The sequence below is a fragment of the Nuphar pumila genome, chromosome 2 (assembly GCF_984573655.1).
Source record: "Nuphar pumila chromosome 2, dmNupPumi1.hap1.1, whole genome shotgun sequence".
Lineage (NCBI taxonomy): Eukaryota > Viridiplantae > Streptophyta > Magnoliopsida > Nymphaeales > Nymphaeaceae > Nuphar > Nuphar pumila.
Window position 1 is genome coordinate 5253389 of NC_143250.1, and position 26267 is coordinate 5279655.

General features: G+C 38.4%; 3 protein-coding genes across 15 annotated transcripts in view; 1 reads left to right on the top strand and 2 right to left on the bottom strand.

The window, feature by feature from the left end:
• The first annotated feature begins 1356 nt into the window (after positions 1–1356).
• On the top strand, positions 1357–2177 carry LOC149844563 (uncharacterized). Its single transcript, XM_089994804.1, has one exon. The coding sequence runs from the start codon at positions 1361–1363 to the stop codon at positions 1823–1825; it is 465 nt and encodes a 154-aa protein (XP_089850930.1). The 5' UTR covers positions 1357–1360; the 3' UTR covers positions 1826–2177.
• Positions 2178–12774: 10597 nt separating this feature from the next.
• LOC149844564 (Pentatricopeptide repeat (PPR) superfamily protein) lies at positions 12775–16300 on the bottom strand. Its single transcript, XM_089997250.1, has one exon. It carries the CDS (start codon positions 16078–16080, stop codon positions 13132–13134), a length of 2949 nt encoding a protein of 982 aa, XP_089853376.1. The 5' UTR covers positions 16081–16300; the 3' UTR covers positions 12775–13131.
• A 4637-nt stretch (positions 16301–20937) lies between these two features.
• Positions 20938–26267, bottom strand: part of LOC149844565 (secretory carrier-associated membrane protein 1-like) — a 30447-nt gene continuing 25117 nt past the window's right edge. The window contains exons 8-14 of one of the 13 annotated variants that reach the window (XR_016429674.1): positions 22562–22655; positions 22373–22418; positions 22212–22279; positions 21881–21929; positions 21504–21569; positions 21222–21370; positions 20938–21013 (exon numbers count right to left, since the gene is read on the bottom strand). Coding sequence is in view for 7 of the 13 variants with exons in the window: in XM_089994816.1 (XP_089850942.1) it covers positions 21284–21370; positions 21504–21569; positions 21881–21929; positions 22212–22279; positions 22373–22418; positions 22562–22655 (410 nt within the window). In the remaining 6 variants the exon portion in view is untranslated. Of the gene's footprint in view, positions 21371–21503; positions 21570–21880; positions 21930–22211; positions 22280–22372; positions 22419–22561; positions 22656–26267 lie in introns of all 13 variants that reach the window. The other 12 variants (XR_016429680.1, XM_089994816.1, XM_089994817.1 and 9 more) reach the window with 12 other exon arrangements.

Sequence of the window (26267 nt, forward strand, 5' to 3'; positions counted from 1 at the left end):
CGTTCCTGTCTGATCATTCCAGGGGACTGGAATGCTGAAACAAAGTTCTTGGAACGGCGGACATGCATCCCCAGCATCCCGCGTGATGCTCAGAACGTGCAATCAAACACACCCTTAATGAAACTAATAAAACCCAAAGAAAGGTAAATCAGGAGGCAAACAGAATAATAATTTTCAATTATTATTTTCCTTTTGTCATTGAATTTTGCTCTACATAAAGGTTCGGTTTTTTCATGAAATGCACTAGATGGAAAGATGAACTAATTAACTTGGTTAAATAGAAAATTAATTTTTATTCATAAATCACTTATCTGACTAATTAATTTCTACCCACCCAACATCTTTAAAGGGGACAAGAATTGATCTTTGAGATAGGTGATTTTTTTTTTCATTGAGGACCGGAGATAACCACCCTTAGAGTTTAAGAGACTCGGCCACGCGAGTCATCCCTGCCGGCCTACGGCCGCTTCTCCTGCGTACAATTGGGGCACACCCCTTGCCTCGAAGGAATCGCCATGCTTTGTCAATATACAAGGGAGTGATGCTCGTGAGAATGGAAACCTGACCACCCGTCTAACGTCCAAGGCTCCACCCCACTGTACCAACTCCCACGAGGCTCTTTGAAATGGGTGACGTGAACAATGGGATTTGAATACTAAACATCTCTCTCACAGACCACTTACACTGATGAACCATGCATGGCTGCTTCTCACGATACGCATCACACTTATTGTGGAATAACATACTCACAGGCTTACGTGAGCGGAGCCAAACACTCTTTGTTGGGAGCAGGGATTCAGAGATCGGCTAAGTGCCATGGTTATTTGACACAACCAATCACATAACAGCATTTTATGTGAGGCCTGCACTTTGCAGTTGTGATCTTCATGCAATATTGTCATGTGATTGGCTAGTGTCACATAGTCATGGCACTTAACCGCTCCTTTGATCTAACCTCCTTTATTCGTCCTCAATTGGTTTATACTTAACGAGCTGCTCGACTTGTTTCGCTCTAAACACGAACGATTTTACAAGGAGCCAAACCAAGCCGAACCACACGAGCCACTCGGTTCACTTTTCAACACTCTGTCTAACACCTTCGTAATGATGCATACTCGCACTATTTACAGTATATACGAGCATATATAAATTCATGACAACATACATATACCGAGCAAGGTGGTGGTTGTTTTGTAAAGCACAATAATTGCTCCTAACCTAATGGGCCTCCCTCCCTCCTTCCCTCCTTCTCAACTGTCTGCCAACTCTCCTTCTCTCTCTTCTTAAATGCCTCCTTCTCTCTTCTTAAATGCAATCGCCTTAACCTCTCGTTCTTCATTTCCTTCTCTTCACACATACCATGATCATGAAGAAGACAAGCTCGTGTCTTTCCCCTGTGGTCCTCCTCCTGCTGGCCACCCTGGTGGTCGCCGTAGCAGGCCGTCAGGAGACCGCTAGCGGCTTCCAAGAGGAGCTCAAGAAGGCGACCGGGAACCCCTACCCCAACCAGAACCCCAACCCTGGCATGGACCCCTTCGGCGGTATGCCGGGCGGTTTCTTCCCCGGCGGCGGTTTTCCTATCCCCGGCTTTGGCGGCGGCGGGTACGGCGCCGGGTTCGGTAGCCCCAGCGGCGGGTACTCCCGGGGCGGCGTCTACCGCCCCACCGTGACGTGCACCATCCCTGGGCCGTGCTACAAGAAGAAGCTCGTCTGTCCGGCCAGCTGCTTCCGGTCATTCAGTCGGTCTGGAAAGAACTACGGCTACGGCGGTGGTGGTGGAGGGTGCACCATCGACTGCAAGAAGCGGTGCATCGCTTACTGTTAAAAGAAGAAGAAGAAGAAGCTTTGGTGGTGGTTTTCTGATCACCGGAATACCGCTTGGTGGTTTTGGGGTTTGCTCGTGGTTACTTACTCTCCTAGGTCTGCTTTCCTTTTGCCTGGTTTTTGGCTTCTTCGGTTTGACTGGTTTTGTGATGTGTATGTAGATAAAATCCTTTGTGATGTGTGGGTCCCATGTTTGACTTTGTAGTGTGATTTTGGATTTTATAGCGTTGTGATATGATAGACTTAATAAGAAGATGCTAGGCTTTGTATGGAAATAAATGGTTGATTATGTCTCGGCTATGTATGGAGGGTTTTATCTTTTAGTAGTAGAACGTGAATTTTTAACTTAGTTGAATTTCATGAACTTGGTCGTGTTATTATTGGATGCCAAACATAGCTTTACAAGAGGATGGTGCTGTGTTTTTGCCGCGAACCAAGTCATTTATTTGATTTTAATTAGTTCGAGTTGGGAAAACAGGACAAGTGAAAAGCTTATAAAGTCCTGTGAAAGGAATCTTGTCTTTTCATCTTTAGCATAAGAAAGGTGTTTCCTGGTAGTGATTGTGGTGTTTTTAGATACATATATTTATCCAGGATAAGATAGAATATTTATTGTCTTCTAGAACATAAATCAATGCCCCGGTTCATCCGGTTTAGGCATCCAATTTCACAAAGAAAAAGTGGGAAAAGGTGAATGGTGCTAATGTCAGAGATGCCATCAAAAAACTATAAGAATACCCAAATGATTTTGGTATGAGTACAATATTTATATGTTCTTTTTTAACAAGATAACCTAGTCATGTTTTATCAACTTGGTCCTGCTAAGGTGCTGGGGTGGGCACAAAGGCTTGGTGACGGGTCCCAACTCAACCATGCTTAACCAAGTTGAATTGACTTTGGGCTTAATCTAGTCCGAGTCAATCATCAACCACCATATTCATCGTCCTAGCTCTTGTATACGGGGTGTTTGTTTCATGCCCTTTCCTATGAAAGACACCACCTTTCATAGGAAACAAGGACTCTTTCCTGTCGAAGGTGAAACACACATCTCCATGAGGATAGGTGATGAAACTTACATAGTAAATGCAAAAACTCAAGTTTTCTATCAAAATGGGTTCATAGTCATACCTAGGGATCGGCAGTGGACTGGGGGAAAGCGGGGCCCCGCCTCGCCCTGTTTGGACCAGGGATGGAGGGCATGAAACGGGGATGAAGGTTAAAATTCATCTCCGTGCGGGGATGGACCGACACTTTCCCCCGCCCCGCCCTGCCCCCATCTCCACCCGCCCAGCCCCATATTACAATAAAAAACCTAACCCTATGTTTTATTCGTCCGAGCCATCGCATCTTTCCCTTCCCCATCTGCATTCTCGTCGTCGCCTCTTTCCCTGAATTTCTCGCTGGAGTTGGCCCGTCGCCGACCACCGTTGGCCGACGCCATCTCTCTTTCCTTCCTTCCTTCCTTCTTCTCTCACTCCATCTCTGTCGCCCTCCTGTGCCGCTGTCGTGAGCCTCGTCTAGGGTTAGCACTGGAGCTTGTGGAGCATTACCTACATCAAAGATTGCTCTTGGTTTGATTTTATAGTTTAGGGTTCGGTTTGGTTTATCTTGTAGAAAGACATAGTTCAGAATATTGCAATACTGAATCATTAACACCTTTTAGTTTTTCTACGATATCTTATGTTTACCAGGCAATATTGATCTTTGGTTAAGATTTTTCTTTCTTTGTTGTAGATACATAGTATTGAATATTTTCCCCTGAAGCCACAATGAGTGGTCGTTCATCTCGAACAATGTATGTTGGAAATCTGCCAGGTGATATCCGAGAGTGGGAAATTGAAGATCTTTTCCACAAGGTTCTCTTTATTCACTTGTATTTCTTTTACTGATTGACAAGTTGAATACATTTTTGCTTTGATTTCCTGTCCACTGATAAATTGGTGCAATTAGTGCTTATTTGTATTGTTTGAAATGGTTGTTTTCTGCTGATATTTGGTTTCTTCCATTGCATATGACGTTCCATTGAGAAGATGAATAATATTTGGTTTCATTTTCAAGAAAACGGGGACGGGGGACGAGGCGGGGGTGGGACGGGGTGAGGACGAGGCGGGGGGTGAGGACAGGGACGGGGACGGGGAATAGTATTTTGAGACGGGGCAGGGGTGGAGGTCCAAAGTCTCCCCTCCCCCGCCAGGGGCGGGAGTGGAGACCCTGTCCCCCGCCCCAGTCCACTGCCATCCCTAGTCATACCTCCTCTCATGAGGAAGTAGTTTCCCTTTTAGGTGTCCTTTTCAAAAGAAAGTAGCTTCCCTTGTTGAATATGGGTCTAAGAAATAGAGAAGTCAGAAGTAAGAAGACTCATGCACCCAACCAAATAATAATAATAATAATAACCCAACCGATCCCATCATTTGAAATAGAATGAGTTTCATTTATACATTCAATCCTAGCCATCCAGCACCAGTTGATTGGATGACTAGGATTGAATGTATATAGAACCCTTTCTATTTCAAATGATGGGATCCGTTTTATGGTAAATGGGGCATTTTTTGTAGGGCCCACGCCATGAAGCCGAGTCGCATACAGATGTGGAAAGTCTCTTCTGCACAGAAATCTCCCCCCACCTGTCTTTTTTATTCTGCACTGCACTCCCATTTGCTGCACAAACAAAGTTCAATGAGGGGTGATCGGACTTTGTTTTCGAGCAACAGTTTTGGCACTACTTTGGACGACTTGGTTCAAGTCAGCACACCGAGTCCATGGAGCGATTGGATCGGGTCTAAGGCATAATATTAGGGATACGAACGAATCGGATGTGAAAGTCAGTGAAACAACTAAATACATGGGGGAGTTGGATTCAGATCTGGTAAAAACAGCTAAAAATCACAAATCCCCAATACTTCCAACCCATTTGCGTCCCTACACACTATCTATCAATGCCCAAGTTTTACTTGATGCAGTTATAGGCGCCCTTATGAATTGTACTGCACTGCTTCGTGGGCGCTGTAGTCACAAACATCAACAATATTTTGAAACTATCATGAACTCGTATGATATATAAAAAATGATAATAAAATCGTGTTATTTTGAAAATATTGATTGTTCCAAAATATCATGACACATTTTTTATGTTTTCACATATCTTTCAAAATTTTGGAAGTTTCATATACGATCATATTTTCTGAAAAATAACATGTTTTAGTTCTTTGCGAATTTTGTTTTGACTGAGAAAATCTCGACACCGCGGTTTTTTTTTTATGTTATGAGCCCCAAATTGGCCCACAAACTCAAATGCAACGTCCTGTTCACAGGTGAAATTTGGTGATGTTACATTACCTACCAGCTGATCCGGACCATAATTCATCAGCAAACCATGGTCCCGGGCTTGGTCTTGACTTCATTTTAAGTGTGTTCCAAAGTTGAGTCTAGGTCTAGGCTAGATCCCCAAGTAGTCATAAAGAGTTTGACTCGCCTAGGTAAGAATTGATCAGGCTGGTAATCCAAGGCCAAACTGAGTTAAGACTCGGCCATATGATTGTCCGGTCTTTCAAGACAACCGGTTTTTCAAGACCCGATCCATGCATGATCTAATTATCAGGCTTGGAAATTAGCTTGAAACAACATTTCAAACCTTGTCTATTAAGCATATTAATAGATGTACAAACAAAAGATTCATCTCTTTGATAATGAATAAGGCCACATTTTGCCTACATGGGCTACCACGTACACCTGGCCAGGAGGCAGCCGAATTTAACCTGAGATCAAGGGACATCTCCAGTTCGAAACCAAGGGTGTGTATCCCATACCAACAGGGGGCTCCGCTTGTCTGGCAGGAGCAGTTAGTGTACGTCACCTTGTGTTGGGACATTACAAGTTCGAATCTCAATGGTATGGTTGTATAACTGGTAGGGGTTCGCTTAACCCCAGCTTTCTCTGTCGAAAAACAGTATGTGTATCCCATATGCCTCCTGAGGGTAACAGGAGGAGGAAGTGTCAATAGAGTCATTGTACAGCGGAACAAAGTGCTCAGGCCACACAAAACACAGAAAATAATTGTGCGTGTAGCAATTTTCTCTGTTTTGTGGTTTGCATAGAAAATCTTTTAACGCATAGCGATTCTCTGTATTTGTGTTTCACAGAGAAAAGCGTTAATGCATCGGCGATTTTCTGCGTTTTTCGCAGCCCGAGTACTTTCTAAAGGACTCGGGCCCAATCACCTAACCATGCCTCATTGTATAGGCACGCTGGTCGTTCTGGAAAACTAAAAATTCCATTTTTGTTCTTGCTGGCAATCTAGAACCTGAAAAGTCTATGAAATTTAATATCTCTTCAATATCCAAACGTTCCTGGCTTAAGTGGCAACTAGCAATTACGAAGAAAATAAATGCAACCGTGGAAATAAGGCTTCAAAATCCATGCTGTCTTCATTAATAAAGTAAGACCAAGAGGGAACGGCTCGCATTAAATATCTGCACCATCTCGTCCAAAACCATCTGGACATTGATGGAGATTGGAGGCCATTAAAAACAATATATATATATATATATATATATATATATATATATATATATATATATATATATATATATATATATATATATATATATATTTACCCACTAAAAAACATGTCAAAACTATCCAATGTTGAATTTTTGGTGTTTTTTTCAAAATTCTATTGGTCCAGAATTGATTTACTAGAAATCAACACTTATATGCCATTGATTTTTAGAATTTAGATAGAAAAAATGATATTTGGAGCCTCAAAATTTTATGAAAATTGTATGCCATTGATTTTTGAAACTTCTAAAAACCTATTCATGCATTTGAATCAAATGCTCCAAGAACTGATTCCTATAACAACAAGCATACAAATCACATTGGTCCTGTCAAAATCTTGAAAAAAACACCAAAAATCTAATAAAATGTAAGGTGGGTAGGTTTGGCATATTTTTTAATGGGTAGGCTTTCTCTCTCTCAGAGAGAGAGACATACACACACACTATATATATATATATATATATATGTGTGTGTGTGTGTGTGTGCGCCCGCGTGCCAGTCGACGAGTCGGACAAAGGTCCGCCACTGATTGTGTGAGGATCAGCGGCAGACAATTTTTTTACTTAAACAGGATAATTAGCTGAGGTCACTAATTGTCATTATTTTACACAGAAAATTAGTGGCGATCAAGACCGCAGCTAATTCTCTTTTTTTGGTTTTCCTACAATTGACCAGTTCGACATTATGGGTTTTCCTATATATACATATGGTTTTAAAACCCGATGACTCGTCACTCAGTTCGTCCTTTAATGACTCATAACTCGGTCATGTTAAGTTTATATTTTATATAAAATATATAAATATATATATATATATACTATGTATATTTTATAGTATGTTATCAATATATTATATATAATATACATTATATGATATTTTTATAATATTTTAATATATAATATCATTAATGCATGTATAACTATATTTTTACATAATATTTATATTATATTATATTATATAAAAGGAAAATAGAAGGTGGTTCTGTACTATGATACCCTAAGGTGGTACACACCCTTGTTTGCTTGGATCTAGCCACCAAATGGTAGATTCAATAGTATAGATGTGGTTAGCAAGGTTTATTAAGTATGTTAGAATGTTTTATCATGTTTATTACAACATAAAATCTTATTTTTTGGACTGAAAATCTATGACTCACAATTCATGAAAATAAGGGTGGTCTAGAAATGATATAAAATATCATAATTCAGTCAACTTTAATACATAAAATAGTAAATAGAACATATTAAACATGATTCAAAGGTTAGATTTTGCATTTAGAGCTTAGATCTATGCAAGCTATATATATATATATATATATATATATATATATATATATATATATATATAAGAAAAATATTTGCTACTAATGATGGTAAGTTACTAATGAGCTAAAAACCATATGTGCAAATTGTATGGACTCAATCTAACCACATAGATGTGTTCAACATGGTTTATTTGCTAAGGATCAAGCTTTCAATCATGCTGTTGATTTTTTGGACTCCTTTAAAAACCTAATTTCTTGTCATAATCACATGATTTGAAACAAGTTCAAACCATGTAGAACATATTTGTCACATTTGATCCATAAAAAGATTGGAATTTTTAGAAGAAAAAAGTGATTTTTGTTCATTAGTTCCTTACCTTCATCAGTAGCCAATATTTACCCACACACACACACACACACACATACATACATATATATATATATATATATATATATATATATATATATATAGAGAGAGAGAGAGAGAGAGAGTCCTAAATACTATTAAAAAACATAGTTGCAACTTGCAAGTGGCTTTTGCTAAATCCAAACTTATAGATGTGTTTTATCTTATTTTACTAAAAACCATGATTTCAGTCTAATCAATTTAATAACTTTGGGTTTTACTTCATCAAGTTTTAATGCAATATGAATGAATGATTTTTTAATTTACTAAAAGCGATTTAGGAGATAAAACTGTTAAAAGAATATATATATATATATATATATATATATATATATATATATATATATATATGTGTGTGTGTGTGTGTGTGTGTGTAGAGAGAGAGAGAGGCTCATTAAGAGGCCTTAAAAAATCATACAGTTTTCCTGCTTGATCTGGGCCAGTCGTTGCTTATTTACTAAAAACATGCTTTGGATCAAATTGATTTAATAAAAAAAGTTGAATATTTTATCATCAAGTTTAATGCACTATCAGCCATTGATTTTTCTCTCTCTCCAAGAAACAGATCTGAGAATGAAAAATAGCTAATATAATACATATTTTCCACTGAGTGCAACACATACACACACGCACACATGCATGTGTTGTACACTGCAAATTTTTATATAAACAAGAATTATCATTGCATCGTAGTTTTATGTTTACTGGCATAGGTTACAATTATCTAGATTGGAAATTACTGTTGTGTTTTTTATTTTCTTGTTTACTTCCATTATAGCTGACTTTCAAAGAAAGCGATCACTCCATGCAAACGTTTTGCCCTCTGCAGAATAAATAGTATTACACTTTCAATATCTTGATAAATGATAGGGAAAAACAGTGGCCGCTCTTTCTCTTGGATGACAATTCAAGTTACAAAAGCAGAAAACAATATGATAAGCTATCTCCATGCATCATAATAAGCAGCAGTAAACCATTTAAATTTTTAAACCATGCAAAACAAAGAACACAAGAAAAGATTACTGCATGCTCCCTCCATCTTAGTTCAAACAGAGAACAGCTCTTAATAAGACGAATCAAATGCTCCACATATCACAAAATATGCAAGAGTTCTAAGCATACACATAATCATAAAAGAATAAACTAACACTATGGGGATAATGGGATGTTGATTAATCAAATGGATTTATGATTATAAATGACATTGAGAAATGCTTATTAATCTAGTTCATGTGAACTTGTTAATTAAGAACGGTGTCCCAGCTAATCACTGGTGTGTGACCAAGCCCTCAAATCTTAGACCAACGACTTGTACATGGACTACTATGGACTTTCAAGTTTGCATTCCATACTCGAGGATCAATAAATAAATGCGAAGACAATCTTGCATAAAGCATATGGTAATAAGACCAAAATAATACTAATGACAGAACAGGAATGCCAACATGAAGCAGGCAGACAAGCGCAAAAAGTATCTCGATCCTCTAAAAAGCACCCAGTATTATATTCCCATTAACTATAAGAATGTATTAAACATTAATAATGGTCCCATGTTTTGATACAGACAAGCCAAGATGTTTGCAACCTGGCATTTGTGTCCTAATTCAAACATTTCCTCAAATTTCTGCATATACAGCGGAGGGAAATTGAGGTAATGTAGTTCCCCTAATTCCATGACACATTCTGCATTCAAGCACATCCCCAATGGCGAAGTGTGCAACATGCTCATTGTCACCAAGAAGAACACAAACTTCAGGCCATATTTGAAAAAAGGAAAGGATTACATATTGGTATGAAAGCTAACTGCTCCTTGTAACTCTTTCACCTCCTGAAGAAAATGCTATAACTATGGTTTGATGGACAAGGAAAGCCAAAGTACATGGTACTTGGTTGGTTGTTCACATGTTTAAGTCGTACATTCCGCGTCTTTACAAATAAAACCCACTGATCACATCACTCATACATACCTATATTTTGTTAGAAAAGGAAAAAAGAAAAAAAGAAGTTGATATTGAAAGCTGAATATTTTGTTAGAAAAGGAAAAAAAATTGGAATTGAAAGCTAAAACTTGCACAAGTGTTTTGAAAAAACTATATGCTTTACAAAGAAGAAGAGTCGGTCTCCCATTAGCAATGCCCACTTTCCAAAAATAAAGCAAATATATAGCATTTAATGGAGAAAAGTTTATGGTCACCATGTCCAGGAGACTTCTGTTGCCCATTTACCAATTCATAATCTGATCAATTCAGCTCTTAACACATTTCAGACATGTTAATTTATCATTATGCAAAATAATTGTTTTAGCAGTTTAACTGGCCTTGTATTGAAGAATATCATGTTGCATAACCTGGAAAAGCACATTATTCTAATCAAATCTGCTAGTCCCACAAATAGTGACCAGAACTTCTTTGCTGCAACAAGTTTCACAATTAACATGTATTCTATCTAGTTTTGTCCCAAAGTTCAGCACCAATATAATCACAGGTGCAGTATGATTGTTTAGGAAGAAAAACAAAATGCAACAGATAGCTGAACAAGATCTTTAGTAAATTCCTAAAAATTGCACACAAACACCAGGTACTTCTGCACGTACATTCTCCTAAATGTTTTGGGAATAACTGACAGGAAAAGCAGCAGTGACATTCAGGAAAGCAACTTTCCTCACAAAATCACCTACAAAATCATTTTCACAGTTAGTATTTCATAATCTATAAAAGAGTACCATGACAACAAGAACACTGGCCAGGAAGGAGGCAATAGAGAGATCTTATATTGATGTTTTCTCTTGTTTAGTCTCATCTCTAGAGGATGCACCTTTCTCTAGTTTTCTGCAATCATGCCATTCATATGCATAACTGCAATATTTCTGCACCTAAAACACAATCTCTTATCACACAGCCACTTGAGTATCCCTAAGACAAACAGAAAAGCTAAATTACACTACACTGAGAAAACAAAAAAGTTGATGTTTTTTTTTCAAACACCCATACAAAAATAGCTTTTTTAGTAGCAACCTTGAGGGTATGTCCTGTGAAATTTTGACCAAGTTGAAAAAAAAATCTGCAAGCCCAAGAAAAGAAGACCTAGATGAGACAAAAACATCTAAAGATGGATGATTGGCCTGTACAAGGCACTGAAATGCACTCAAAATTTATACACAAGGCCAAATTTCCCATTAACAAATAAAGCTAATATACTTTAACTTCACCAGTTTTTAGATGAAGCTAAACAAGCACTAAAAGTTAACGTGACTAATTACTACTAACTGACTCACAAACCATGTCACATGGATACGGATGCAGATATGGGGATATGGCTATTTTTTAAGTTTCCAATATGACTAGTATATAAGGGGATGACAAAGAATGGGAGTCAAAATAGAGTATCTATGTGACAGCTCACAGGATAATGTTTATCATAAATGAGCAAGTTATGGAATTCAGCAGCATTGTGGTGAACACCACATATTGTGAATTTATTGCAAAGATGATGGTTCTTTGAATGAATAATTGTTGAAACAGCACAACACTTTTACAATCAGGAGTGATGGGAATCAACTGAATTGTGCAGCCATGTCCTCAGCAACTTGAGTCTTCTGAACCAAGAAGCATCCAGTCTGTGCAAGGATCTTCATATACCCATCATAAGATGTAGAACAGCTTGTGGTGGAATTATTCCATTCATACAAAAAACTTTCCTACATCACATGTATCAAGCACAAACAACAAATTTTTCTTCATGATCGAGAATCTTCAAAAACCTGCAATATCACACCATAATGGTGTAAACAGCTGTACATGATACCACGACCAAGGTTGCCAAACTAGGAAGCGGATGCGGGAAACGATACGGGAAGCAAAAGCGAGAACCGAGGCATTTTAAAATTTATAGGAAGCGAGAAGCGAAGTATCAATTTGAAAGAGAAATATGAATAAAAAATGAAGCAATAAGGTAACTAAATAGGAATCGAACAAGAAACAAATAAAAACTAAAATAAAATTGATCATTCTTATATTTCATGATTTTTCACTAAAGAAGTTAATTTTTTGTTAAAATCTAACAATAATGGTTACCAATTTAGAGAAAGTACATGTGAAGTGAGAGAAAATACATGAAAAACATGAGAAAAATGTGAGAAAAGCATATAGGAAGCATAGACCATGCATGTGGGAAGCATAGAAGAAGCGTAGGGGAATCAAGATTCTCATGAAGTTTCGGAAGCTAGGAGTATCGCGCTTCCGAAGCGTGTTTCCGGGAAGCGAGCATCCCACCTACCTAAGAAGCTTCTGGTAACTCTGACCACGACCATGAATACAAAGTACTTTCTTAAGAAAACATATTCTGTATCATTTTCCTGCTCATGTAGACACTTAAGCTCCAGATGCCATATATTCAACAAGATTTCTTGAAAAGAAAATGAATATGGTTCTTGTGACAGATTGCTGCATTTCCATTTTAAGGCCAATTAATACCTCTTCAATTTTCCCCAAACACCTGTCTTACAAAGCAAGAATCTCCCATAGCTTGAACTCTATACGACCTCTTTGGTTCTAGTTCCATGTGCCATTCCATGAACAGCAGTCATCACTGCAATATATTCACACAAAAAATACTGTTTTACAACATTCTTCACTGATGAATGTTGATAACTGTTTCAAGGCATTTCAAACATCCAAAGTTCCATCCTGAAGTCATCGAAATTGCATATCAAGTTCTTGCCACAGAAAGAAATAGCATTTGTATTATAAACCCCCAAAAATGTATCCGAAGTCATACAAGGTGTCAAGAACAAATTAGTCAATTCATACAGACAAGGATCATGTGCAGTAGTGTTTCTTTTAGAAGCATCATTTTATGGTCAGTCATAACATTAACTCCTGGCACAGAACTAGTAAAAAGTAATATCAAAGTTGAAATATGCTTCCAACTCCAGAATTCCATGTTGAAAAGACTTCAATGTCAGCAACATGATCCTATAACATCCACATCTTGCCATCAAATTTCCATTTTCTGAGTATACAGAATCAAGTATTTAACCTTTAAGCCATACAGTTTATATAAAACATAGGATCTTTAAAGCTTACAAGGGTGATCCATCTTCCATGTCACTTTCATGCTCTTGTACAGCATCAGAGACAAACCACCTTTCTTGAATGACCATGTCTGCAAGATCCCGTCTACCAACACTTCTGTAAGCATCCACAATGGCATTTAAGAGTGACTCACTTTGTCCGATGTCTCCAGATTTCATCTGCCTGTGAATCCGCTTCACACCTTCTATTAGTCCAGCTCTTCCATAGCAGGTTACCAGATTAATATAAGTCATTGTATTTGCTTCAAGTCCCTCATCTTGCATTTTCATGAACAAGTTTAAGGCTTTATCTACTTCCCCAGAAGCTACAAATGCATAAATCAGAACATTGTATGCATGAGAATCAAGTTCAACCTCCATATTCATGAGGCTTTGACAAGATTTCAGTGCATATGACTTCATTCCAACTGCAGAGTACAGAGAGATTATTATTGCTTGTTTAGAATATGGTTTTCTATCCTTGTACAACATGCCAAGCTGACTTATTGCTTCAACTGGAAGGCAGCTTTTTTTCAATGCGGTAAAGATTGCCTTGAAAGTGGTATTGTTTGGCAAGATTTTTTTTGCCAACATCTGATGTAAGACCTCAGCACACTCTCTCAGTTGTCCACTGGTAGAATATGAAGACATGACCGCATTAAAAGAAGTGGAATCTGTAAGAAGGCCAGACTGTTCCATTTCCTGAGCAACTTCAACTGCATCATCAACCATGCCCATGTTTATATATAGACGCATCATAGTGGTGAAGGATACCCCATCAGCAGAACCTTCCCTTCTTAGTTTGTCAAAAATTAACTTAGCTTCATGCACCATCCCAAGCTCAGAATAAAGACAAATCATGCTGTTTGAAGCAATAATATCAGGCCCATCGTCCAAATCCAGCATCTTTTTATACAGCTCCTGCGCTTCCCTCCAAGAACCCACCTTACTGTATGCCTTTATCAGAGAAGTATACACAACCTGATTAGCTTTTAATCCCGATTCTTCCATCACACGGATGTAATGAAGAGCTTCTTCAACTTTTCCAGCTTCAGCAAATGCATTAATCAAGGATCCGTAGACAATCTCATTAGGATCAATTCCTGCTCTTAACATCTGCCGATAGACATCTACTGCTTCAGCAGCTCGACTCTCACGTGCATAACTAGCAATGACAGCAGTGAAAGTTGCACAGCAAGGTCTGAACCCTGCTTCTTGCATTTTTAACAAGAGATCTCTGGCAGCATCAGCTGGTTCTCCACCTGACAGCATTTGGATGAGTGAATTATATGTGCATTCATCTGGCCAAGCACCATGACTTCTCATGCTCTCAAACACTGCAAGTGCTTTGTCATGAAGTTTAGCAAATCCATAGGTTTTTATCATGACATTGTATTCCACTGTCCCCATCTTAATTCCCAACTCCCGCCTGCGCAAGAACATAGCCTCTGCTTCCTTCCATAAACCCTTTTCACCATATGCATCTAAGATAGCTGCATAGTTTACGGAGGAAAGCCCTCGTACATGTTGATACTCTTCAAGAAAGATCTTGGCACAATCAAGCTGCCCCAAATCTATGTGCATCTTCATGATGATGGGTACTGACTGCTCGTCAACACTGACATCAGATTGCTTCATTTCCTCCATTATTGATTCTAACTCTTTAACCATCTTCCTCTCACTAAATGCCTGCAATATAGTTCTATATGTCACTGTATTTGGTAAGAGACCCATCTCATTAATTTTCCTGTAGTGCTTCAGCATATTATCCATGTCTCCAGCAGTTGCATATAAACCTATAAAGATGTTGAAAGTAGTTGTATCCGGAGAAACACTCCTTTCTTCCATTTTAGACAGTAGAGACTCTGCTTCACTCATGTACCCATGGGACCCACAAGTGTAAATCATTGTGTTGAAGGTCACCTTATCAGGAATGACACCAGACCTCAACATCTCTGCAAAGGCATTGGATGCATCCTTGAGACGCCTGGCCTTCCCATACATGTCGATTAATGTATTATACGTAGCAGCAAGCCGTGGCTTGTGAACAGATACCTTTTCATCCGTGCTAGAATCAGCCATATTGCTTAAATTGGGTGCGCTTCTGTGATTCCAATGCTTAGTTAATCGTGGTCGACTGGCTTTGAAGAGCTCTGTTGACAAGAAATACTTAGGACCCATCTCTGCATCAGTCGCAGAGATGTCCAACCCCTTTAAATCCATCTGCCCAACACACCAATTCTTGAAAAACCGCTCGGCCTGATCGAACTCCCGCGCTTCCTTCAAAACATGTACGACGGTATTCATGGTAACCTCGTCTGGGAAAATTCCTCTGATCTTCATCTGTTTCAGCCATTCAAGTGCCTCTTTTGATAAACCCGCCTTCGCATACACATCAATCAGTGTGGCATAGGTATTGTTTGTGGGCAAAAGGTCGTCTTTGACCATCTCAATCCAACAAACACGCAGTTGATCCCATTTCTGAGCTCTACCCAGAATTCTAAGAACAATATTGTAATGTATAACGTTGGGAACGTAGTCTTCTTGAGACTTGAACCACTGGAACACCAGAAGTGCTGTATTCCAATAACGCTGCTCTTTAAGAACGATGGTTTGTTCCTTTGGGGTGAGCCTTCCAGCCCAAGGCTTTAAGGCATTGCCCACATCACCATCAACCTCTAAAGAGCGCAAAACTGATGGTATGCAACCACCATATCTCTTATTTCTGGTCCTGTTAACTGTCCTCTCTGAAAATTTGGTTCTTGTGTGGCAGTAGAGCCTAAACCCATGAAAGATACATGGTCTTCTAGGAAGAAAAACGGTGGGTTTTCTTGACATGGGAAGGGAGAGAAAAGGGGGTGACGGGTAGTCGAACTTACATGGAGAAAAGGGGTATCCTTGAGCACGATCATGCAGGTGTTGATGCCCATATCTTATGCAGTAGTGCTGAACCATCATACAGATCCCTGAATGATAAAGGGGGATTTCTGTGTATCTTTGATACTTATGCAAATGGATCAGCTGTAGAGGAAAAGGTTGGGAGTGGTGCAGAGAAGTGGGCGACAGATTTCATTGAGGCATTTCGTCGAACACTTACAGGAATGCGTTAGTGCAAGCACCGTCTGCTTTGGGTACCAGCCCACACCGCCACACACGCCTTGTCAAGTGACTACGAATTCTAAACCTCTAATTAGGGCAAAAAATGGATCGGGCTGGTTTGAATATCCAATTTGTATCCTGACACATAACAAATATCAGTCCTTAAATAATACATGCGCATTCGGATCGGGTTCGAATTTTCTTAATCAGATTATTGTTCAGATATGAATTGGATTTTGAATCAATATATATTACTTCGAATCTATGTTCAGACTTGGACTTAATCTAAATCCATTTGCGTTTTTTGCATGTTAAAAGCTTTGTTTTGGCCTTTCTGGATTCAACACTATCTCATTGGATATCATTCAATTGCACACTATGTAGGGATGTAAATGGTTGGGATTCTGAACAGATGCCACCAATACCATATTCAACTAGATGTTGGCTAAAAGGTTCGAATTCAGATTCAGATGATAAAAAGTTCATACTAGATCCACGTTTTTACATGTAATGGATCTGAATGCCCATCAAATTTGGATATTTGTTGGATTTGGTAGCCAAATATCAAAACCATATTGGCATATTATAATCCGATATGGTTTTGACTTATCAATTGCAACTAAACAAGATAGAATTTGGTCTGATTCATTGACATCCCTACACACTAAGGGGACGTTTGGTTGTGCTCCTTTAGAATCATTCTCTCAGGTGAATGAGAGAATGATTCTAAAAGAGCTTTGATTCTCATGTTCAAACGAAAATGAGAATTAGCAACCCGTGATTTTGAATCAAATGTGTTTGGAAATCACGCCCATAAAATTTTGAATCTCACGGGATGCGGTGTGATTTCCAACGATTCTAAATCACATTGATTCACCTTCATTTTTTTGAAAACGCAACCAAACGTACCCTAAGTCTTGAATTTATTGTTGCATTTTAGATTTGGATTGGATCTGGCATGGTCCAGTTTGCATCTATCTGTTTGCACCGTAGGTCCAACATCGAGAATCTGTGCTTCAACTGACTTGGTTTGCCGCGTTTGGATAAATCGAAAGGGTTTTCTCTTTCCTTGAAAAAGATCCATAAGTATAACGATGTTAGGTCTGAAAACATGTGATATGACCCATGTTTGTAGGATTCTACACCTGACTCATATTTCATTTTGAACGGTACGCCAATATGAGAGCGTTGTCAAGGTGAAAATCTAGCCATCTTCCAGCTTTGTTTATTGAAGGTTCTAGGTGGGAGGGGAAAGATGTCCTAGCAAAGGACACTCGCTTCTTTAAGCAACGCTTTTTCCAACCTATGGATCACTTCGACGTGTGACATCGACTTCAAGCAGCTGATCATCAGTCCATTCAACAATTACAGGCTTCATTCTTGTTGGATGAACTAAAAATAGAACCTGCCTTTGGGTAAGACACCGGATGGGTACCTTATTGAATTCTTCTTATTAAGGCACCGGGAATCGATGGGTACCCTATCAAATTCTTCTGATTAGCATGAAATGTTTGCCAACTTGATCTCGCACAAGTTCTCACTGAGTTTTACCCCAACGCTAAGATCTGGGGAGAGTCACTGATAGTGTTAATTCCCAAAGAACAATGTGTCATTCACATCGAACTGTTCAAGACCATCTCTTTAATAGAAATGCCCCTCAAAATCATCGCTAGGACTTCAGCGAGAAGACTAAAGCAAGTGCTCCACAAGGTTGTATCCTTTCCAAGGGGCTTTTATATCGGGTCATAGGATTCATGATTGTTGTATTCTGGCCCCACGAAGTCCTCTACACCATCCGCACCACCAAGCAGCAAGCCTTCTTACTTAAGATTGACCTCAAAAAGGCATTTGATTCTCACATCTAGTGGTACCTACTATAATGCTTGAAAAAACATAGATATAGGGCACATATGGATAAGATGGGTGAATGAGATCCTATGATCTGCCTCCATTGTGGTCTCCATCAATGGCAAGAGGAGCTCTTTCTTCTCTCCTCAGCGAGGGTTGCGACAAGGTGACTCGCAATCGTCTTTACTCTTTGTTGCGGCCGTGGAAGGCCTCAGTGTTACGCCCAGATCCATTGTATCAGTTGGGCTTTTTAAAGGGATTCAACTGCCTGGCCTTCATAACTTCACATATCTGTTGTTCACCGATGATGTCCTCATATTCGTTGTGGCATTCATAAAAAAATATGCAGTCCTTTTGGCTCATTTTGCAGTGTTTTGAGGCGGCATCAGGGTTGCATGTAAATGAGGGGAAACCCCAGATCATAGTGTTCAACGATGTGAGGGTGCTAGTCAGCATGAGGCGTCCTTGATTTTTTGTTGTGCAATGGGCGAGTTGCCATTAAAGTACATTGATGTCCCTCTAAACATGCTACAGACATTGGGCAGACATCAAAAACAAAATTACATCCAAAATCCAATCATGAAAAGTATGATTTTTTCACTCATGGTCGCATTACTCTCGTCAAACACACATTATCGTTTGTGGCACATCTTATGATTATGTCTGTATCTTCAAAAAGGGTATTAAAGAGGCTACAGAGGAATATCCAGAACTTTATCTGGAAAGGTTCAAGCCAAGGCAAGGGGAGGAACTCGGCAAGCTAGAAGATGATTGCATCTCCCTGAGAGTTAGGAGGCTTAGGCTTTAAAGATATACAACACTTCAACAAAAGCAGTACTCCCAAATGGTGGTAGATTCTTTCTATGGAGGACTGACCTCAAGTTATGTCTTCCAAATACAAGCTCAAAGGTTGGTCATGGCAATGGGATCTTCATACCAACTCATCCAAAACATCTGGATTCTGGAAAAGCATCTTCAAGGTTTTTGACTTATTTCTGCAAGGAAGCACGGTAAAGATCGGATACGGCCACACAACCCACTTTTGGAGAGACGTGTAGAGCAATCTAGAGAATCCTGTTACCACTCCCTCTGCCTGCCTGGCCCCGAACCACTACCAAAATTGCTTTTGTGGGACGAGTGCCTTCCCCCAAGGGCAGTTTTCGGTTGGCTCATCCTAAATGACTACATCGAAACGGGGTTCAGCCACTGAGCATGTGTACCCTATGCGCCAGAGCCCAGGAGACGTTTTTTAAGACATGTCTGCCAATGTTTTTTTTTTTAGACATCTGTTGCAGCCGGCCTCAGAGCAGTGGTCGAATGCTACAGTACCAAGGGAGCTGCCATTGCTGCACGTAAAGCCTCGCATAGGCCGGAAAGGGCTCTTCGTCTGGCGTTGTTTACTTCTAATCGCCGAGAGGCAGATATGGCTAGAAAGGAACAACAGGCTATTCAGGGGATAATATACATGTGCTGGGACTCTCCTCTTGCGGTTTGACTGGGAACTCAAGGAGTGACTCAAATCTAAGTGGCCTAACAGTGATCCACACTGGTTAGGCAACCCATGTATGTCATAACAGTCTCGTCTTGTATCGTTCCTTCCTGATCTTTGGAGAGCAATACCTCATCTCTCCCTTGTACTTTTTTTCGCATCGCATTGGGTGGGTTTGAACCTACATCCAACCCAGCCAAGTTCGGGGCCGATTTGGATAGAAACTCATTCAATTTGATGTGGGCCAATCCATTGGATCATAAAATACATGTAACAAAATAACAATCTCATATAACATTAGTGAACAAAGGCGCCAAACCGTCCAGTGATGGAGGGATTCAAATCAAAGAGAGTTGATTTTATCTAGGGATGTAAATGGTTCAGATTCGGGTCAGATGTGACCAATACCATATCCAACTAATCAGATGCTGGTTAAACGGATTCAGATTTGGTCAAGGGAAAGCTCGTAACAAATCATCCTTTTTACATGTAAACAGATTCTGTATTCCTCAAATCCGAATATTCATTGGATTTTGTAGTGAGACATCAAAACCATGTCTGCATCCTATTATAATCGGATATAGTTTTAACTTACCAAATTCAACTAAACAAAGTTGGCTTCAGTCAGGTATGGTATACAATCCGATCCATTGGAGTCCATCCAATATAGGTTTGGCTCATGAGTTTTTCTGGACTTGTATACTATCCACTTTAAGAAATATATTTCTATTAGCCCACAAGAGCTCTACACATCTGCCTCAGTGGGTTGGTTTAACGCATTCAAGTTGCAGCGTATCAAGAGTTCCATAAACCAACGGGGGCTCTGCTTGTCTGGTAGGAGCAGCTAGTGCACGTCACCTTGTGTTGAGACGTTGCAGGTTCACAACCCAATGGTATAGTTGTACAAGTAGGAGTCTGCCTTGCCTTTCAAAAAAAGGAGTTTAATAACTGGAGTGCGTGACCCGGAGTTTCACACCATGAACAACAAAACAGGATCACGGTCAACATCGGAACCAAAGTGGGGGTTTCTCCTTGTTATTGAAAAAACAAAAAAAAATGAATGAATGAACGAAATATAATTTATCGTATACTTTCTTAAATCTTTACAACTATATTGAATAAGTTCTTCGAAATTGTGAGCACATGCGAGTAAGCAGCGTTCGCCAAACCAAGCATGGAATTGCCCGAGCCGGCTTTGATATGTTATCAAACTCCGGAATTGCATGAGATGTTTTGATAAGTTATCACACTTAAGATCAATGCTTGAGATTGAATCGTTAGCATAGCCAATCTCGCACAAGTGAACCTTTTGCCATGCCCAAGTTTCTGATTGGATAACCACCACCATCAACACCATGATGAGAGAAGAAGAATAAAGATTTGCAGTCCATCCAAGGATGTTCATGTCAAAATCTTCAGTAAACAAGCTTTATGCATCCAATACTCCAGTAAAAACTGTAAACTAAAAGAATGCACATAAGCATCAATGTATTCACAAATGACCTTTTAAAAAGGGAAAACCTGTAAACAACTGAAAAGAAAAATCACTTCAAACAAATTACAGAATTGCTAACACTAAGATGGTCTGTTTTGTGCAGGAGTATCCCTATGCACCAAAAAGAAAAGAAAATGATACACGACTCCATCATGGGAAGCACAAAACCTCAAACAACTCCCAAGAGGGAAACATCGATATTGAAACCATTCCCAATATACACACCATCTTTATAGCCCAGCCCTCACGACACCACGTGCAGCTTCATGCTTCATCTGAGCAGCTTTTCCACTGCCCCGGAAATACAGATACACTTGCTGCTCGGTTAAATAAAGCACACATACACGGAAAAGGAATGAGATGAAGTAATGAAAATAACAGAACTTAAGCAATGAAGACAGAGATGCCAACAGCGATTGGGTGATACAACAGGTTAGTGTGGAAAAGTACCTGAATGACCCAGATGCTGAGGAGAGATTCTAGGCAGAATAATGCAAACCCAACAAAGTAAAGAATCTGAACAAGTGCAGAAGCCAATAAATAAAATCGCTACCAAAACTCTCTTATTGTAGAGAAGTACATAAGCAGGGAACACCAAGAATCAAACATTGGAATAAACAAAAGAGAATTTTGTGTGATGTGAGCCACTTCGTAGTTAAGCCAGTTTTCTGGGCCCACCCCTACGTATCAAACTTCTAAATTGAATTGTAGGCGTGAAATGTATGTATGCACACACACAGGAAAAACTAAATAAAACTTAGTGACCTGTTTAAATGGAAGCTGTAACTAGTTAACTATGGCAGCATAGACAAAGAATATGAACCTACCCCAACTATGACTTTTGGGCTGATGAGATCAATTGCTGGTAGGATACCACTGCTCAACAGAAATTCAAGAGATCAGCATGTTCAGAATCCGCAAATGAGCAATTTCACACATATACAGTTTATTTTAGCATGCCAAGAGCAACATCAAATTTGCACCTTGATGCATGACTTCTAGCGATCATTATCCACAAATTCCAGATCTTGTTAAGAAAGATATTCCTAATCTACATTTAACCAACTCCAACAACACTACTTCCACAAATTAAAAGAATGAACAATGAATGAAGTCTGCTGATATGCACTATGTGAAGCAATCTGCAAAAAAACTTACGCCAAAGATTTTCCTTTAAAGATAACAGGAGGAGCCACTGCCGCAAAAATGACGAACCCAATGTGAAGCTGATGGGAAAACAGCAAAGAATTCATTATTAGGTTTAGCAGAAGAAGCCGATCCTTCGAGAAAGAAGGTTGCAAATTGAGTGACAACAATACCAGGTATAAAAGGAAAAACCAGCCAAATTTCAAAGCACTTTCGGTCCTGAAAAAAGAGGATTGAGCCAAGACTTATCTTCCAACAGCATATAACCAGATCGCAGCACCCAAATATACATATAGGAGTTACATTGAAAGAAAACCTTCCATACCATAAACATAAAAAAAGGATAAATAGGCAAGGTTTACCTCATGGCACGATAAAGGGGGCGATACCACAAAACATATGCTCCTGGAACCCCAGATATAAAGTAGATAATGGCAAGCAACCATATTTTTACACCTAGAGGAAAACATTTATTGACAGATAAAAATGAGACATTTAATATAGCTTCATATTTGTATTTATTGATGTGACTGAAAACTGTAATGAAGTAAGCGGAAATGTAAAACAAGAATGCTAATGCATTCACACTGGACAAGCACTAAGGCACAAGAGAGAGATAAGAAAGAAGTCCACTATGGGACAACACAAAAGGCTACACACATAAGTAAAAATATGAAGATTTTATTGTAAAGGAGCTCTAAAGCTTAAGAATACAAGGGGAGAACACCCTTATTTATACACAAAAGGATTGGGAAAAAGGGATCCATTGGGGGCTCCCACATGTTGTCGTTGGGAGCCCCCAACAGTTATATTTATGACCATTGGGGGCTCCCAACGACTACATTGTCGGACCCCAATGTGATATAAAAAGGAGAAATAAAAGAAAAGAGAAAATAAAAAAGAATAAAAATATCCTATCTATTAAAATAGTTTTCTAAAAACACCTATGTAAAATGACCAAAAGACCCTTATCGAATATATATATATATATATATATATATATATATATATATATATATATATATATATATTAACACCCCCCCTCAAACTTTACGGGGGGATGACCGAAAGTTTGCTAAAAAGAAAAATAAAATGAAGAGCAGGAAGAACTTTAGTGAAAAAGTCCGTCAACTGATACTCTAATATGACATATGGCAGTGTAACCATTCCTTTCAAATGTTCATCATGTACACAGTGGCAGTCTCTATATGCTTAGTGTGTTCATGGAAGGTGTGATTGCTGATGATATAAATTGCACTTTTGTTGTCGTAACATAGCTTTGAAGGACCGGAGATGTCTACGCCCATATATTTGAGAAGACATTGTATCCAAACAAGTTCCATAGTGGTAGTTGTCATAGCTCGGTATTCTGCTTCAGTAGAGGATAGCGATATTTTTTTTTACTTCTTGCATCTCCAGGCAATTAGAGAATCTCTTAAAAAGACACAAAAACCAGTAGTTGAGATTCTATCATTAGGGTTTTCTTCTCAATCGGCATCAGTATAAGCAAGTAAATTTAATTATAAGGATGAGGATAGAAATAGCCCTTTAGTGATTGTGTTCTTGATGTATCTGACGATTCGTAGCACAACACTCATATGAACAGTTGTAGGAGAATGTTGAAACTGTCTAGCAGAGTGAACGGCATGCGCAATATCTGGTCTGGTAATTGACAGATAAGTGAGAGAGCCAATGAGTTATCTGTAAAGTGTAGGATCTTCTAGAAGAACTTTATCCTCCAGTCTTAATTTAGTATTGATCACTTCAGGAGTCTCAGTCTTCTTGTCATCTGAAATTCCAAATTTAGTACATATATCTGCAGCAAGTTTCATTTGAGAAAGTATGCAACTTCAATTCATAAGAAATATCTTAAGAATCCTAAGTCAGACATATCAAAACTATCTTTTGACATATTTTTAACATTACGAACACCAACTTGATCATTTCCTGTAATAATCATATCATCAACATAAAGTAAAAGAATAATAATATTAGTTCCTGCATTTTTCACAAAAAAAGCATTGTCAGTACAGCATGAACAAAAACACAGACTAATCATGACATCACTAAATCTATCATACCAAACCTTGAGAGTTTGCTTAAGACCATATAATGCTTTTAAAAGTTTAAGAGTTTTACCTTGTTTAATGTTAAATCCCGACGGAGGATCCATATAGACTTCTTCATTTAGTTTTCTATTAAGGAAAGCATTTTTAACATCTAATTGATAGTCATTTTTTAGTTAATGCCATAGCTATTAAGGTCCTAACACTAGTCATTCTAGCTACGGGTGCAAAAGTTATATTTATGACCATTGGGGGCTCCCAATGACTACATTGTCGAACCCCAATGTGATATAAAAAGGAGAAATAAAAGAAAAGAGAAAATAAAAAAGAATAAAAATATCCTATCTATTAAAATAGTTTTTTAGAAACACCTATGTAAAATGACCAAAATACCCTTATCGAATATATATATATATATATATATATATATATATATTAACACCTCCCCCCCCTCAAACTTTACGGGGGGATGACCGAAAGTTTGCTAAAAAGAAAAATAAAATGAAGAGCAGGAAGAACTTTAGTGAAAAAGTCCGTCAACTAATACTCTAATATGACATATGGCAGTGTAACCATTCCTTTCAAATGTTCATCACGTACACAGTGGCAGTCTCTATATGCTTAGTGTGTTCATGGAAGGTGTGATTGTTGATGATATAAATTGCACTTTTGTTGTCGCAACATAGCTTTGAAGGACCGGAGATGTCTACGCCCATATATTTGAGAATACATTGTATACAAACAAGTTTCATAGTGGTAGTTGTCATAGCTCGGTATTCTACTTCAGTAGAGGATAGCGATATTTTTTTTTACTTCTTGCATCTCAAGGCAATTAGAGAATCTCTTAAAAAGACATAAAAACCAGTAGTTGAGATTCTATCATTAGGATTTTCTTCTCAATCGACATCAGTATAAACAAGTAAATTTAATTATAAGGATGAGGATAGAAATAGCCCTTTAATGATTGTGTTCTTGATGTATCTGACGATTCGTAGCACAACACTCATATAAACAGTTGTAGGAGAATGTTGAAACTGTCTAGCAGAGTGTAATGGATAGATAGGTGAGAGAGCCAATGAGTTGTCTGTAGAGTGTAGGATCTTCTAGAAGAACTTCATCCTCCAATCTTAATTTAGTATTGATCACTTCAGGAGTCTCAGCCTTCTTGTCATCTGAAATTCCAGATTTAGTACATATATCTGCAGCAAGTTTCATTTGAGAAAGTATGCAACTTCAATTCATAAGAAATATCTTAAGAATCCTAAGTCAGACATATCAAAACTATCTTTTAACATATTTTTAACATTATGAACACCAACTTGATCATTTCCTGTAATAATCATGTCATCGACATAAAGTAAAAGAATAATAATATTAGTTTCTGCATTTTTCACAAAGAAAGCATTGTCAGTATAGCATGAACGAAAACTCAGACTAATCATGACATCACTAAATCTATCATACCAAGCCTTGAGAGCTTGCTTAAGGCCATATAATGCTTTTAAAAGTTTAAGAGTTTTACCTTGTTTAATGTTAAATCCCGACGGAGGATCCATATAGACTTCTTCATTTAGTTTTCTATTAAGGAAAGCATTTTTAACATCTAATTGATATATAAGTCATTTTTTAGTTGATGCCACAGCTATTAAGGTCTTAACACTAGTCATTCTAGCTACGGGTGCAAAAGTTTCCTCATAGTCAATACCATATTCTTGTGAGTATCTTTTAACTATTAATCTTGTTTTATATCGTTTTAAAGTACCATCATTTTTAGTCTTAACTTTAAAAACCCACTAGCATCCAATAGGATTTTTTTTGGAGAAACTTTAACTATTTCCCAAGTGTTAGTTTTCTTTAGAGCATTTAGTTCAATTTTCATGGCTTTAATCCAATGTGACACATTTTTTGTTTGATTATAATGTGCGAGCTCATGATAGGAGTGTAAAGTTATTAGGCAAGCCCTATAATTAGGTGTAAGTGATTCATATGACACAAACCTATT